We start from the raw sequence: 15,765 nt of genomic DNA on the forward strand, positions 1-15,765 counted from the left end.
ATATCAACCTTTTGGTGTTGAATAGCTATGTAAGCTCAAGTTTTCAGCTTTTTTTTTTATCTTATTTTTTTTTGTGTCACAATAAAAAAAAATTTTGCCCCATCAAAACAGTTGACATGTTGGTCAATTGCTCACTCTTCACTGTCCTGTGAGTGAGTGCCTCCAAACCACCCTGATCTCCAGATCATCTCCACCTGGTGCATTCAATCGTCTGCCTCCAGCCTGGGAGACACCCCCAAACCTGATGCTCTCAGCCAGAGAGGGGTTCGGCCTGCAGCTCAACTCAACAGTATCTCTTTAGGTATATGGACACCCACACAATATGTTCATGTTATGTTGAAGGTTACCACATATTTAAAGGCATACTTTTCCCTTCTGTAGCATGTTTCTGCACCATTTTCTTTTCTACTAGGGTTGCAGTGATGTTATGACTTAATAATAATAACTGGCTAGTCTTATGACGACTATCTCAGATTTTAGGATCTTCAGTTTAATTTGATTTAAGTTTATGTGTCAAACACAAGTCAGCATATGATTAAACATACCTTTTAAACAGTACATAATCTAAATATATCAAGACTGCTGTACATTGAAGCAGTTTGATTAGGTCATCAGTCACCATAGAGATGGATTGTGGTTTTACATGTAATTTTCACAAGGTGCAGTGTGACTGCACTTTCTATCTGACATGTTATCTGCAGCTTATGATGTATGAGCCATTCTCAATTGAGCTCTACACAGTTTATCTCCTACAATCCTCATGTACATTTTTTCAAGCGCTCTCACTACACTTACAGATGCTCTACATAGATGGCAGCATGTTTCTACAAAGAATTGATCACATTTGCAAATGACACAGTCAGTGTATATTTCCGATTAGATTTTGCAGTATGTTAAAGAGGAACGCCGTTATTTTTCAACCTGGACCTTATTTCTGGCATGAAATACGTTCATCTACTCACCGAGAACAGTTTGGTGAAAGTCGACGTCCTTCGGAAGATATTTAGATAACTTGCGAACGGGGCTTAGACGATGCAGCCTCTAAATAATGCTAAATAACGGGAAAGAGCAGGGCATAGAAAATACAGCCTCTAAATATCTAAATAAGGCATTATGTGTCTTTATTTCACCATTACTTTAAGACGAATGAATGAACGTGTGCTATAGCTCTGTTAGCACATAGCTGCTGTTATGTGGCTACTTGCAGCTATAGGAGAGCTAACGGAGGGATTTCTACACAGGCACTCTACTGGGACCACTTCATTGACACACATGGCTGCAGCACAGCTCATTCACTCCGGTAAGAACCATCTTACTCAAAGTCGTCGTTCACGTTGTCAAAATTTGATAAATATCCTGCCATGTTGCACAAAATTATCAGCAGCAAACTCTGTGTGAAGTTAGCCGACTGTCACAGAGCAAGGAGTGAATAAACTGTGCTGCAGGGGGGCGTGTGGATGAAGTGGCACCTATGAGCTAACAGAGCTATAGTACACGTTTGTTCGAGGACTGCAATAACGACTATTTTGCTTGTCGACTGGTCATCAATTAATCGACTAATCGGTTAATTACTAATTAAAACAATCCAAAACTGAAAAAGGATATATTCAAGCCATATTACATGCTGACTTTTAACATTAACTGAAAATGCTAAAAAGATGGTTGGCAGTAATGTAACAACAGTCAAATCAATACCAAAAAGTGAACAAGTGAAAAAGAATACAGCATGGTTGTAACTCAGGTGCTCCCGTGATACGTGAGGTCGGCTTTACAAAACTTGCAGGTAATCTTTTTTTTCTGGGTGTCGACGGTGACATGCTCCCAGATCCTTGACACTTTTGGACAAGAGGACGATAATTCAGCTGCAGTCATTTCCCTAGGTTTATACAGGTCATCTCCCGCTATTATTTACTGTAAGGCGCATGAATTTTCAAGCAGAGATAGGTAGGAAGTCAGATGACACTCTATGCGAAAAATTATATTCAGCTCGACAGCGTGAAAAAGACGCGTGATGACGTAAACAACAATTAAATACGTCGGCGACTAATTATGTTATCGATTTTTGGCGACAACATGGACTAATCATTGCACCCTTAGTTCGTTCATTCATTCATCTTAAAGTAATGGTGAAATAAAGACACATAATGCCTTATTTAGATATTTAGAGGCTGTATTTTCTATGCCCTGCTCTTTCCTGTTATATGGATATACACGATCTCGAGTTTTCTAAATATCTTCCGAAGGACGCCGACTTTTGGCAAACTGTTCTCGGTGAGTAGATAAACGTATTTCATGCCAGAAATAAGGTTTAGGTTTAAAAATATCAGAGTTCCCCTTTAATGAAAATAGTTTATTGGTGTTACTAGTATCAACAGAGAAGGCATAAAACTGAAAATTATGTCATTGTACAGTGGTAGCCTCATTGTCTTTATTTCATGAGAACAATACTTCATATTTACCATGCACACTGTAATATACAATATAACGAGTTTTACAGTTAACCTTCTCACCCTGCAATATGCGCAGCTATATCACTCATCATAGTAGAGTAACTCAAGTCCAAAGTTTCTTCTGTCTTCTCTTGCAGTCACACTATTCTTTTCCCTCATGAGTCGTGTCCTTATAACTTCTAGGTGTCCTCTTACCCATGTAAGACTATTTGGATCTCATCTGAACAAGAGATAAGAAGGAGGGCAGAATATTAAAGAAGGGCCATTTTTACAGTAACTTACATCACATTGAAATTTAATTTAGTAATGTGGGATGGAATTGTGGGTTACTCTGTGAATTAAATAATGGACATAGTTACTGTGTATCACCCAGCAATTTGTTGTTTGAAACCTTGGCATTTGTACATAGTAATTTGGCCTGTTGACTAAGAGTTCAACCTATGTAGAAATAATTGTCATTTTATTTAATCTGAGCGTGGCCATAAAGTTTTGTGACATAGCTGTTTTGTCCATTATACATTACATGGGTGAGAAACATTTCTTTTAAAAAGTATCTACTAAAGTAAAAGTCAAATTTATTTGTGGCACATTTCATGTACAAAACAATTCAAAGTGCTTTACATAAAATAAAAGCGTTGCAGCGGGGAGCAGAAAAAACATTAAAATATGTACAAGAATATAAATAGAAAGAAAGAAATAATTAAAATGAATTACAACATGCAACAGTCTAGATAAGTAAAAAAAATACCATGCAGATTTCATGCATAGAAAATAAATGTTTTTAACCTGGATTTAAAAATGTCTACATTTGGTGACAGTTTAATCTCCTCTGGCAGTTTGTTCCACTTGTTTGCAGCATAGCAGCTAAATGCTGCTTCTCCATGTTTAGTCTGGACTCTGGACTGGACCAGCTGACCTGAGTCCTTGGATCTAAGAGCTCTGCTGGGTTTATATTCTCTGAACATATCACAGATGCATTTTGGGCCTAAACCGTTCTGGGATTTGTAAACCATCAGTAGGCTTTTAAAATCTATTCTGTGACTCACTGGAAGCCAGTATAAAGATTTTAAAACTGGTGGGATGTGTTCAGATCTCTTAGTCCTGGTTAAAACTCCAGCAGCAGCGTTCTGGATGAGCTGCAGATGTTTAATGCTCTTTTTAGGAAGTCCAGTTAAAAGACCATTACAGTAATGGAGATGAATAACTGGAGATGAATGCATGGATGAGTTTCTCCTGGTCTTTTTGGGAGAAACCTTTAATTCTGTTGATGTTTCTGAGTACCTTGATATTCACAGAAGCCAGGATATGTCCAGTTTGTTCTAGTGGCCCAACGCAATCATGGAATTCCTGTTTCTGCTGAAATGTTCTACTGGTTCTAGATCAGGCCTGTAAAGAAGAGGGTAAAGTTAATTCTAAGAATTATTGCCTTTGTTTTTTGTTTACAGTATTTATTGTAGACACTTCTTGCTTTTGCATTACAGCAGCTCAGCCTTGCTGCTGCTCACATCTCAGCAGGAGGATGGTATTCTTTCTAATGAACCCTGGATAGCCGCCATATCCCAACAGGCTCAAATCCACTGGGGAATTCTCCCACTCCTCCAAGCATACCTAAGATATGACTTTCTAACACCTCCTCTGGCTGTCTGGGCTGATGCCAACTCTAGTCAGAACATAGGGAGAAACTGAAGAGGCAGCAGTTCTCCACCTCCCATCAGATTGCTACATCATACAAGCTCTCAATTGAAGAAAGGCCACTGTTCATCCTGTCAGACCCCTCAACTCAGAGGCAAAAAGGAAGCTAATAGCTTGTTTATATCTCCATCTAGGAACCTGCCACTCTCTGCCTTTTGCCTAAAAGTCACTATAACAGTCACCACTTATCACCAAGTTTTTCAACAAAAAGGGAAACGAGCACACTTCTTTTCAGTTGTTTTAAACTGGTGACGATTCACCCCAAAAGGCCAAACCCTGAATACAAAAGAAACAACAAAGTTTGGGCTTTATTGAAAAGTTTAGAAGCAAGTTAGATTTATATTTTTGAATTTTACAGCATTCACACTTTTTTTTTACTCAACAAGAGGAAACTTTAAAAAAAATTTCATAGAATTTACAACATTGTTTTGATTTTGGAGACTTTTATAGGGGAACGCTAGGGTGGCCATGACTCAGGTGACTCAAAATGGATGTGCACATCTTTATCACTGGTTGACAGGGATTTCCACATTCATTTGATCATATTAAGTATGGAAAAAATATAAACTTCTACATCACAAAAATAAACAAACAAACTTCTATTTTCATTGAATAATGACAATATTGGAAAAGTAGTGCTGTGTCTGTTCAAAAAGTGTCTTTTAAGAAGCCGAAAAGGTTTTAGATGTGATTAGTCCTTTGGCCAAGACCCAAATTTTCACATATCGGTATCATGTATCATCTTGTAATAAACCCTTAAGTAGTGTTTCAAGTAACTTATCTAATACAGGTTTAAATATATTAGCTTAAAATAGCCGATTGTCAGTTCTAAATTATTGCAATGGAGCTTCTACGGATACTTTTTGACAAATTGTATCTCTTCCCAATAACTTATTCAATTTGTGTAGAGGCAAATTAAATGGATAGATAGATATGTGGCAGGACGAAGGAGGGCCCAGGCGGGGTATGAATCCTAGTCTCCCAGGTAAGACTCATACAGGCTTGCCATTTGACCAAAGGGATAACCCTGTGGCCAAGCAGCCAGGGCACATGATCAATTGGACATAAGTACAGACTAAAAGCAGCATAACAAGACAATTTTAATATGACACTAAATTATGTAATCATCATCTCCAACAAAATGAGATGAAAACAAAGTATACAGATGTATACAGAGTAACAAGGCATTATGATGTATACAGAGTAACAAGGCATTATGACTTCAGCACAAGCCAAATCACAGGTGACATAACAGATGAGAACAGAAGAAATGTTACAATGTCACTTAACATCATAGTGCCACTGAGTCACAGAGGGTCAATTACGATTGGTCCCTTACGATCATCATTTTTTTTTAAATCAACATCAGTATCTTCATCTACATCTGAGTCTGTCAGGTCAGGGGGCTCTTCCTCACTGCATTGGTTGGCACAGGTTTGTAATTTGCACAGGTTCGTGAACTTCAGCCCATTGTTGAGACGTGCACTCTGTTAGTTTGGATGACCTCACACACTTGCAGGATAGCAACTGCAAGACAGCATCTGGTGCTGGGGAACCGCGCATCCAGCTTCCCTTCATCATTTGTGGTCCCATCCATGGTGCTTGGGGCTGATAGTTGGCACGAATTGAGTGCATACATAAGCAATCCTGACATGGTGGAAGCTGGCTGGACTCTACCTCCCCACGTCTGGAGCAGAAAAGTTGGTAGCAAAGAAGATTGACATCTGTAGTACATACATGTGGCAATCGATTTCCTCCAGCTTCTTGAAGAGCTCATTGGAGACAGTCCAAGCATGGTCCAGCTCAAGGAAGGCTTCCTGGTATTTCCTGTCTGATTTCAATCGTTTGAAGGTGCCCATTTTCCCACATCCTGCAAATGCACTTACTGTGTCACAACCGGTGAACGCATGCATGCCAATCAAGGCACCAGCCATACTTTCACTGAGTGATTGACAGTTTAGTGTTTAGTGATGTCCAGAAATCTTGTCCTGTTCTGCGTGCCACAGTTTGGGTACACAGGGCATGGGATGCCCTTGCCGAAACCAAGAGACAGCACCAGAACATCTTTGTCATCAGCTATGATGATCGCTGCTTTGTAGCCAGACTCTCCTGCATGGAGTACATGCAAAAGCATGCGGAAGTCAGCTTTCTCCTGAGAAGATTTCAATTGTGTTACCTCCCCCACTGGTCCTTAGTGATTTTGAAGCAGACTTCTTCACAAGTAACATGCAGTGTCTTGCCCTGTAGTTTATCTCTGTGCTCAGGCCGTTTCCATTTCTCCACCAACAACTTGATGAGACTGGCTTTATTGGCAGCGCTGCAGAGAAGTTTCCTCCACTGCTGAATATTGTACCTAGAAACTATGTTTTTGAACTCGGTCCCAATGTCTGCACCTCTGTTTGCCCTTTCTCAATGTTTTATTGACATGTCCTTTTAAACTTAAAAAACAACAATCCGTTCACTATCACCACCTTCATGCAAGACCTTGCCTAGTGTTGATTCTGCCAGCTGTGCAAATGTCTTGTCATTCCCTTACATTTTTTGCATCAGGCCCATTCCATCGTTGTTGATGGTTTGGGGATTACTTCTGCTGCGACAGCCCTCTTCTCCAACTGTCTGGCAAGAGCTGCCTTGTTCGTTTTCCAAAGAGATCCATCCTCATTAGCTAGGGTCCATGGCACTGGTCCCAGGGGATGTGCCAACACATCTCTCGTGTAGTTCTCGGCTCTTTGCCACCAGAATCATGTGGCCAAACAAATTCCTATCAGCCTTCAGAACTACATTCTTGGCTTGCCCTTTGTTGCGTGTTTTTTCCTGATCTCTGAGAATGTTTTCAGCTTCTTCTTTGTGATCATATCATAAACCTTTGCAGTCGCTGAGTTGTCTCAAGACGTTCATGTTTGAAAGCTTGATAGGCTTGCTCTCCTATCTTATGAGCATCAAGTAAGTCATTGACCACATCCGGTGGGGCAACAGTTGCTGATGACAAGCTGAAAAACTCACATTGATCTGGACTAAATGGATTTAGCCAGCAGTTGTTCAGGATATCAACAATGGACTGAACACCAGCCTCATCTCTTCTGATCATGGGCAGCTGTAAGTCTGGGTTATTACATTGAGAAACTCCTTGACCTACCATCTCCTTCAGCTGCCTCAGGTAGGCACTGTGGTGTAACGGCTGGTGTATGGACCCAATGGCAGTACAAAGGACTCAGAAGACAGTGGTAAAAAGTTCAATGCTTTACTGAGACTCTGGCAGACAGACAAACGGTTTAGAAACCAGCAAACAGGAATCAGGAGAGGAGAGGGAAAGTTTTTGGTCAGGGACGGAAGGCTGGGTCGAATTACCAGGAGGCAGACGAAGCAGGGAATCAGGGACAGGCGAGGTCGGTATCGGTAAAGCTGGCAGGAGAACGCTGGAAAGACTTGCATGGCAAAGAACAATCTGGCAAAAGATAGAGTGTGGAGCTGGTGACTATATGCTGGGCTGATTGCATGTGATGAGAGGCAGCTATGTGCACAGGTGAGTGGAGTGAACTGATGAGGTGTGTGTGGCTGACAGGCTGAGTGGGGCAGAAGCAGGATCAATGGAAGATTACTGATGGTAGGATGACTAAACTGTGACATGTGGCACTCTAAGGTTAAGTAGTACTTGTAGACAGTTGCAGTCTTGAGGCTGAAGCCTTTTGTTCCGCCAGATGTTTGTGTCTTTGTTGACAGTCTCCTCAATGGTCTGGTCAACAGGAAATTCGTACAAAAGGATTTCTGCTGCCAAGTTGGACTGAGAAGCCTGCTTGCAAGAAGTGGGCATGCATTTCCGGGTAATTTGCTGGCAGCTGTGTCATTGTGGCATAATAGTATGTAGGGCTGGGTACCAAACTTCGGTTCTTTTAAGGCACCGACCGAAATGCTTTGGTAGTACCAAGTATCAAAACGTGCCTTGTCTTTCGGTGCCAAGTCGCGGTACCCAGAGATTAATCATGCGATCAAGAACTGATCATGCTCCCCTCGATTGGATGTATTAACGTTACAGTTTGCCGCATGCAGGAAAATATGATTACGCCCACAGACGGGGTTCATGTATATCTGCGTTGGGTACTGTAGTGTGTGTGTGTTGCCGAACCGGTTAAACAATGCCACTGAGGTCAAAAGCATGGCTCCATTTCACCAAGATTGATGCCAATAGTGTGCAATGCAGTATATGCCAAAAAGTCATCACCGCTAAGGACAGCAATACGACTAATTTAATAAATTATTTGACCGTGCAAAAAAAAAAAAAAAAATCAATTTAAGAGCAGAATGTTGCTCCGTGTTTTACTGCAAGGAGGTCAGACCGCAACCATCAGCATTCAAGTCAGCCTGTGGACGCCACAGAGCCGAGCGGCATAATTAAAAATGTCCACCATTGGACTCGGCTTCATCTAAGAGCACCGAGGACGGCGCAGTGTGGGGGATTTTAAAAGGTAAATTAACGTTCAGCAAAATCCGGCAGTAATTAATGTTACTGCAACTTAATACGTGCAGAAAGCAGACATGTTGATTTTTCTGAAGAAAAACGGCTAAGTAAAATGTATCCTCAGTACGTAGGATAGTATTAGACACCAACCTGTCACTTGTTTACAACTGTTTTGCACTGGAAATTATTTGTTATTCATTTTTTCTGTAAGAAAACTGCTTGGATTGGAAAAATCCTGAGCTGAAAAATAAAACTTAAAGTTTTGTACTGTTATGTCTAATTTAATTTCCTTTTTGTTAGAATTGATATTATAAAATTGGTATAGAAAAAAGTATCGCCCAGGAACTGGCACTGAAGTGAAGCTATCTGTATTGGTACCAGTATCGAAAGATTTTGATTGATATCCAACCCTCATAGCATGACAGGTAGCAGGCATAGTTTAAAATGTCATACGTGTGTCAGTGGTACATCATCTCTTGACAGTTCCATCTTCTGCAGACACAGCACTGTGTCAATCTCTTCAAACTGTAAATAGGACAAATAGTCTAAGCCGGTTCAGAGTGTGCACCAATTCCGTGTTTCCTGTCAAGTACTTCACAGCAAAGGGCAGAAGTATATGTTTGATTCTGCCATGGGTGACTGAAAAGACCAAGTCACTGCCAAAGGAGGTGACAAGTCGTTTTACTCTTTCAGACGGGCTGTTGCAGTTTCCACTCAGTAGAACTGAGTGATTGATGCAGGAATTAAGAATCCATCTTGTTCTACATCAGGTGACCACACTTGTTTGGTGTCTTGTTTTATTATATCATTTCTCATCCACAAAGCTGCCTTTGTTACAGCATCAGAGTTCACAGATCTGGTATGTTGTAGTTAGTTTTTTAATGGCAATACTGTTTTGGCAAGCTCAGTCATTGATAAGCTGTCTGGGTATAGAAGAAGCTTTCCATTTTCATCAGGAAAGATATGGATCCACCAAGCTCAGGTTCCATCCTACACTGGAAATTTTTCTTGGTTGAGTCCTTGATCTGGCTGACACCGAGAGACTTCATGGAGATTGTTGTCTTGATAAGAGGTTTGCCATGCATAGTTCTTCTGGATTGAGAAAAAGTTCATTCGTAATGTATTGAAACAGTTCCTCAAAATTTTTTTTCTGCTACCTCATACTGTTTTTCTGAATCTCCACTTTCTTCCCTTCCCAATCTCAGGGAAAGTTGTTTCAACAGCGGCCTTGGCCAAGGCTGTTGCCAAGAGAGCAGGAAAGCAGATTAGATTATGATTGTTGGGTTAGGGCGAGTAGTTGTATTTCAATGGACACGACTCACTGTTTGTCCATTCTGGTCACAAAAACGATCCATACACCTTTGCAAATAATGACACACACATATTAACCACCGTATAATCCGCGTACACAAACATATTTCAAGTATTCAACATAACATAACATAACATAACATTTTATAACTCCGAACTCACCAGCTCAGCTTCACCAGTCAAACAAATGTATCCATATAAAAGAGAAACTGAAAGGTTAACACATCCGGCCCAAATAACCTACAGGGGGCGGGGGGTTGCTATCACAGGAGGTTGACTATGACACTACACAAAATGTGGGATAACTTCACACTTACCGTCCTTGTTTCCATTTATTGTATATCAGTAACAGTTAATAAAGTGCTATACGAGTACAGCACAGTCCATTTGTATTAAATATATAATTTTATATATAATTTTGTACAACTTGCAACATTCAAATTATTCATATTTTACTGTGGTCCAGAGGAACGCTGTCTCATTTCACTGTGTACAACTGTATACTGATTGAAATGACAGTGACAAGTTAAAGATAAGGATGTTTGCTTTGGGCAAAGTAATTAGGTTAATAATGTAAGGTAGGTCACAATTACAGGTCAAAAGATGCAGTTGTGTCCCATCTGGGTTATTTGTTCAAAAACCCCTCTTAGTCTGAAGAAAGTATGATTATTGCTTCTATGCAGTCCATTGATTTATGATTTATTAATAATATATGGAAGGAGGAGGAGCTGACCTGCAAAATAGTGCAGTCAAATTAGCTTCTGGCGCTGCTTCATCTTTGGCTGTAAGGAATTGAACAATTTCAAACTGAACAAACTGACACTGGCTGATTCTGTGTATTGCTACGAAAATGCCCTCAGAGAGTCTGAAATACAATACTATTTTGATAAAAGGATAGCTTCCCTCCAGCTGATCCATTCTAGGTCTAACCAATGAGAAAGCTTAATATAATCTGTTTGCCAAAATGTGAGAAACGCTCATCAAAACCACATCAAACATGGCACTGTGCTTATTAAGCAATACCCCCTCCAAATGTGAAATAGATTACATGTACATTTGAGGAAAAATCCAGAGAACATACAAGTAAAGGAAAATCTATGAGTGTGACCAAGGAAATGGCCCATTTGCAAGTTACATTAATATGTGTAGAAATAGAATAGAATAGAAAAATACTTTATTCATCCCCCAGTGGGGGGAATTCAAAATTGTACTCCTCACCTGAAGAGTTGTGGACAGGACATCTTTAGTGAAGTGGAAGTTAATCCCAGTCTGTCATGATTCCCCAATGTAGTTTTCCTCACAAGGTCTTTCACTCTGCCCCAAGAGTTGTTTTCACTCCGCTGAACATGAAAACATACAGGAAACATTTTGTTAAAAAATACTTGAGCCTGCTACAACTTACATTGGGCCTCATTCACAAACAGTTCTTAAGAACAAATGTGTTGCTAAGTGCTACTTATGCATTTTTACAAAGATTGTGGCATTCATCAATGTTTTCCCATCCAGGATTTGTTCTTACCTAAGAGCAAATCTTATGAATGGTAAATGGTAAATGGACTTGTACTTGTATAGCGCTTTTCTAGTCTAACTGACCACTCAAAGCGCTTCACTACATGCCGCATTCACCCCACTCACACACACTCATACAGCACGTCTTAACTACTTAACTACGTGCTTTTCTAATCATTCACACACATTCATACCCCCAATGATACACTGGGAGGCAACGTGGGGTTGAGTGTCTTGCCCAAGGACGCTTCGACATGTAGCCAGAAGCCAGAGAAGGGAAGACCTTCCAATTGGTGGGCGACTGCTCTTCCTCCTGAGCTACAGCCGCCCCAGGAGTGTGCTCTCACTGTGATGCCCATGCCAGAAAGTATGGACAAAAGGATACTGTGGTTGACAGTGTCAAATGCAGCCGATATGTCGAGCAGGATAAGTACAGAGGACTTAGCTGTTGCTCGGTCTTCTTTTAAGGCTTCTGTCACAGCCAACAGAGCTGTTTCTGTGGAGTGTCCACTTTTAAACCAAGATTGGTTTGGAGCGGTAGAAGCTCAGCAACAGGTTGGAGTTTAGGTTGTGCTTCCTGGGGACTCTCAGGAAGTGTAGCAGCTGTTTATCCTTCTTGATGACTTCTGTGATGTTTTCTGTCCACAAAATGTTGGCAGAGATGAGGACGCCAAGAAACCTGAAGGTGTAGACCCTCTCCACACACTCACCATTGATGTAAAGGGGGGTTGGGTCAGTGCAGTGCTGCCTGAAGTCAGTGCTGATTTGTTTGGTCTTCTTGGTGTTCAGAGCCAGGTTATTGTCTGAACACCAGGCTGCCAACTTCAGGACCTCCTCGGTTGCATTGTAGTGTCGTCAGCAAACTTGACAATGAGGTTGTTGTTGTGGGCTGAACTGCAGTCGTGGGTGTAGAGGCAGTACAGGAGGGGGCTCAGCACACAGTCCTGTGGGGAGCCGATGCTCAGCATATAGGTGGAGGAGATGTGGGGGCCAAGCCTCACAGTCTGGGGTCGGTTGGTGAGAAAGTCTTTCATTCAGGCATATATGAGAGTGGGAAGGCTAAGAGTGTCCAGTTTTGTGGTGAGTCTGTCTGGGATTATTGTGTTAAAGGCTGAACTGGTTTGTAAGACCAGCACATGTGGTTAAAGTGTCATCTAGCATGTTGACTTGGCTGATGGGTATGACAGTGTTCAGTATCTGAAAGGTTTCAAGACGACTTAAAACTTGTTCTCCATGTATGCAGACTCTTGACAACTGACGTGAAGTGTCAACACAAGAACCAGGCAACTAAGATTTCCCCATCATGAAACTTGGGATTCTTGATGTTGCTTTTACACTGGCCAATTTCTCTCTAACAAGGAAACCTCTATCTGCAAGGATCTGGTCACCATGCTCAATTTTACCCAAAAAGCCAGAATTCAAAGTTACTACCTTGTCAGAGGCACGACCTTCCCACCCACTAGATAAAAAAAGACATAGCTCCTGCAAGTGTGATTCTAATTAGATACTTAATATTGTTTTGGTGCTTATAACTTGAACAGGTTTCAGCCCTTGTTTGAAGATTGCATGTTTCTTTCTATAATGATCTCAGTACAGTCTATTATACAACGGCAATTCCTAAATTTGGTTAAAACATTTTAGCGTGTTTTCTCTCACTGCATACTTAGTATGCCTGACTTCTATCAGAGAGAAGATTAATGGAATCCTTCCTACTATCATCACTGATGTATCATCAAGTGCAGTAGCTTTCGAAGAATCGTTAGAACCTGATTTGTATTTAAACGGCTTCTGTCCAGTTGATCTCTCTGAGCTAACAACAGCAATAGTCTCTTCTAAACCATCAACTTGTATGTTAGACCCAATCCCAACCAGACTGTTCAAGGAGGTTTTCCCCTTAATTGACACTTCCATATTGGATTTGATCAATCGGTCTTTGTTGACAGGATATGTACCTCAGACTTTTACGGTTGCTCTAATTAAACCTTTACTTAAAAAAACCTACTCTTGATTCAGAAGTGTTGGCTAATTATCGACCTATATCCAATCTCCCTTTTTGTCTAAAGTTCTTAAAAAAAATCGTTGCAGCTCAACTTTGTGATCATTTACATAAAAATAATCTGTTTGAAGAGTTTCAGTCAGGATTCAGAGTGCATCATAGCACAGAAACGGCACTGGTGAAAGTTACCAATGATCTCCTCTTAGCCTCTGATAGCGGACTTGTTTCTGTGCTTGTCCTGTTGGATCTCAGTGCTGCATTTGATACGATCGATCACAGCATTCTGTTACAGAGACTTGAACATGTTATTGGGATTAAAGGAACTGCATTAGGCTGGTTTAAGTCATATTTATCTGATATATTCCAGTTTGCTCTTGTAAATGAAGAATCTTCCTCACACACCAGAGTAAGTCATGGAGTTCCTCAGGGTTCTGTGCTTGGACAGATTCTTTTTACTTTATACATGCTCCCATTAGGCAACATTATTAAACAGCATGGCATAAATTTCCATCGATATGCTGATTATACTCAGCTGTACTCATCTATGAAATCAGATTAAACCAATCAGTTGGTCAGACTACAAGCCTGTCTTAAAGACATAAAGACCTGGATGACTCAGAACTGTCTGCTTTTAAATTCAGACAAAACTGAAGTCGTTATCTTTGGACCTGAGCGCTGCAGGGAGAAATTTTCTTGCTATATAGCTATTCTAGATGGTATTTCCTTGGCTTCTCATACTACAGTGAGGAACCTTGGAGTTATTTTTTTTTTAATCTTTTCCAGATTTCTTTATTAATTTTCTGTAGGCAGAACGTCAGAGCGTCTGCCTTAGAAAAACAAAACAAGACGATACCACGACATGAATCCCACTATCCCTCCCGACAACCCATGTCAGATGCAGTCACAGTAAACAAGTAAATTGTTAGATAGCAACATAAGTAAATAATCTAAGTACATTAAGACACAATAGAGTAAAACATTAGAATAATATAACAGAAGGGAAAAATATAAAAATGAACAAATTTAATAAAATAAAATGAAAAAATATAAAAAATATATATATATATAACATAAAATATGTAAATAGAAAATAATTAGAATGAGAGGGGAGGGGGGGTTCCTCTCTTTCCAACCTTTAAGAAGTGTCCTCGTCATCAGCAATAATTATTAACTGGATATTTTAATATGGACATGCCCTACTGCCCATTTCTGCCCTCTTGCTGCTTTGCTTTGGGGTGGTAGTGCTTGTGTTGTGTTCATTTTAAAGTGGTTCTGGTTGTGTTTGGGGTGCTATTGTTAATGAACCACACTCCCTGCTTCCAGAGTGCCCGGGGTCTTTGAACGTTTGAATGATGTCTCTACGATGAAATGTTGCCAAGCAACAAGCTTTCAAAATCAGCATATCAATCAATTAGATTCAAAATTAGCATAAAGTTAAAGTTTACTTTCTCAAATACTTCAAATCCCAGCATAATGAGGCTACAATATATTGTGGTCCAAAGTGTTCCGAATCTTTGAACATTTGAATGATGTCTCTACAATAAATTGTTGCTGAGCAACAATCTTCCAAAATCAGCGAGTCACTCGATTAGCATTAAAATAGCATCAAGTTAAAGTTCAATTCCTCAGAAATTGTAAATCCCAGCATAATGAGGTTACAATATGTTGTAGTCCAAATCGTCCCAAGTCTTTAAATGTTTGAACAATGTGTGTACGATAAACTATGGCCGAGCAAAAGGCTTCCGAAATCAGCATGTGTATTCATTAGCATTAAAATCACGATAGAATTAATGTTGAAAATTCTCAAATATTGTAAATTCCACCCTAATGAGACTTAAGCATGTTGTGGTCCAAACTGTCCCGAGTCTTTAAATGTTTGAACGATATCTGTACGATAAAGTTTGGCCGAGCAAAACCTCTCCAAAATCAGCATGTTAATCATTAGCATTAAAAGTATGACCAATTTAAAGTGTCATATCTCAAAAACCGTAGTAGCCAGCATAACGAGACGCTAATATGATGTAGTCCAAAGGATCCCATGTGTTTGAAAATTTGAACGATGTCTCTACGTTATAGTGTGGCCGAGCAAAAGTCCTCATAGCATCAGCTAATAGAGCACAAAAACAGTGAGTTCATGTCTACGTGATGTCACATTAGCATTTTAGGCTTCCCTGCAAAATGCTAATGATGCTAGTATGTTAGCATTTTAGCATGATGTTAGCATCTGCTGGTTCTGGATATGTCTGAGGTGGCTCTGGTTATATTGCATTCACTCTTAGGCTCCCCCTTAGGAATGCATAGGATTTGTGTTACCATGGTAACAAGCCTCATGTTAATGGTTGGACAAATTT

The 15,765-nt window shown here is 40.2% G+C and overlaps 1 protein-coding gene across 1 annotated transcript in view; it reads right to left on the minus strand.

Moving 5' to 3' along the window:
* Window positions 1-2,361: 2,361 nt before the first annotated feature.
* Window positions 2,362-15,765, minus strand: part of LOC140312650 (uncharacterized) — a 53,283-nt gene continuing 39,879 nt past the window's right edge. The window contains exons 6-8 of the mRNA XM_072390418.1: window positions 11,128-11,249; window positions 3,732-3,836; window positions 2,362-2,670 (exon numbers count right to left, since the gene is read on the minus strand). Of these exons, the coding sequence (XP_072246519.1) occupies window positions 3,770-3,836; window positions 11,128-11,249 (189 nt within the window). The 3' untranslated portion in view covers window positions 2,362-2,670; window positions 3,732-3,769. The remainder of the gene's footprint in view (window positions 2,671-3,731; window positions 3,837-11,127; window positions 11,250-15,765) is intronic.

The sequence above is a fragment of the Leuresthes tenuis genome, unplaced genomic scaffold (assembly GCF_036924035.1).
Source record: "Leuresthes tenuis unplaced genomic scaffold, fLeuTen1.0.hap1 SCAF_8, whole genome shotgun sequence".
Classification (NCBI taxonomy): Eukaryota; Metazoa; Chordata; class Actinopteri; order Atheriniformes; family Atherinopsidae; genus Leuresthes; species Leuresthes tenuis.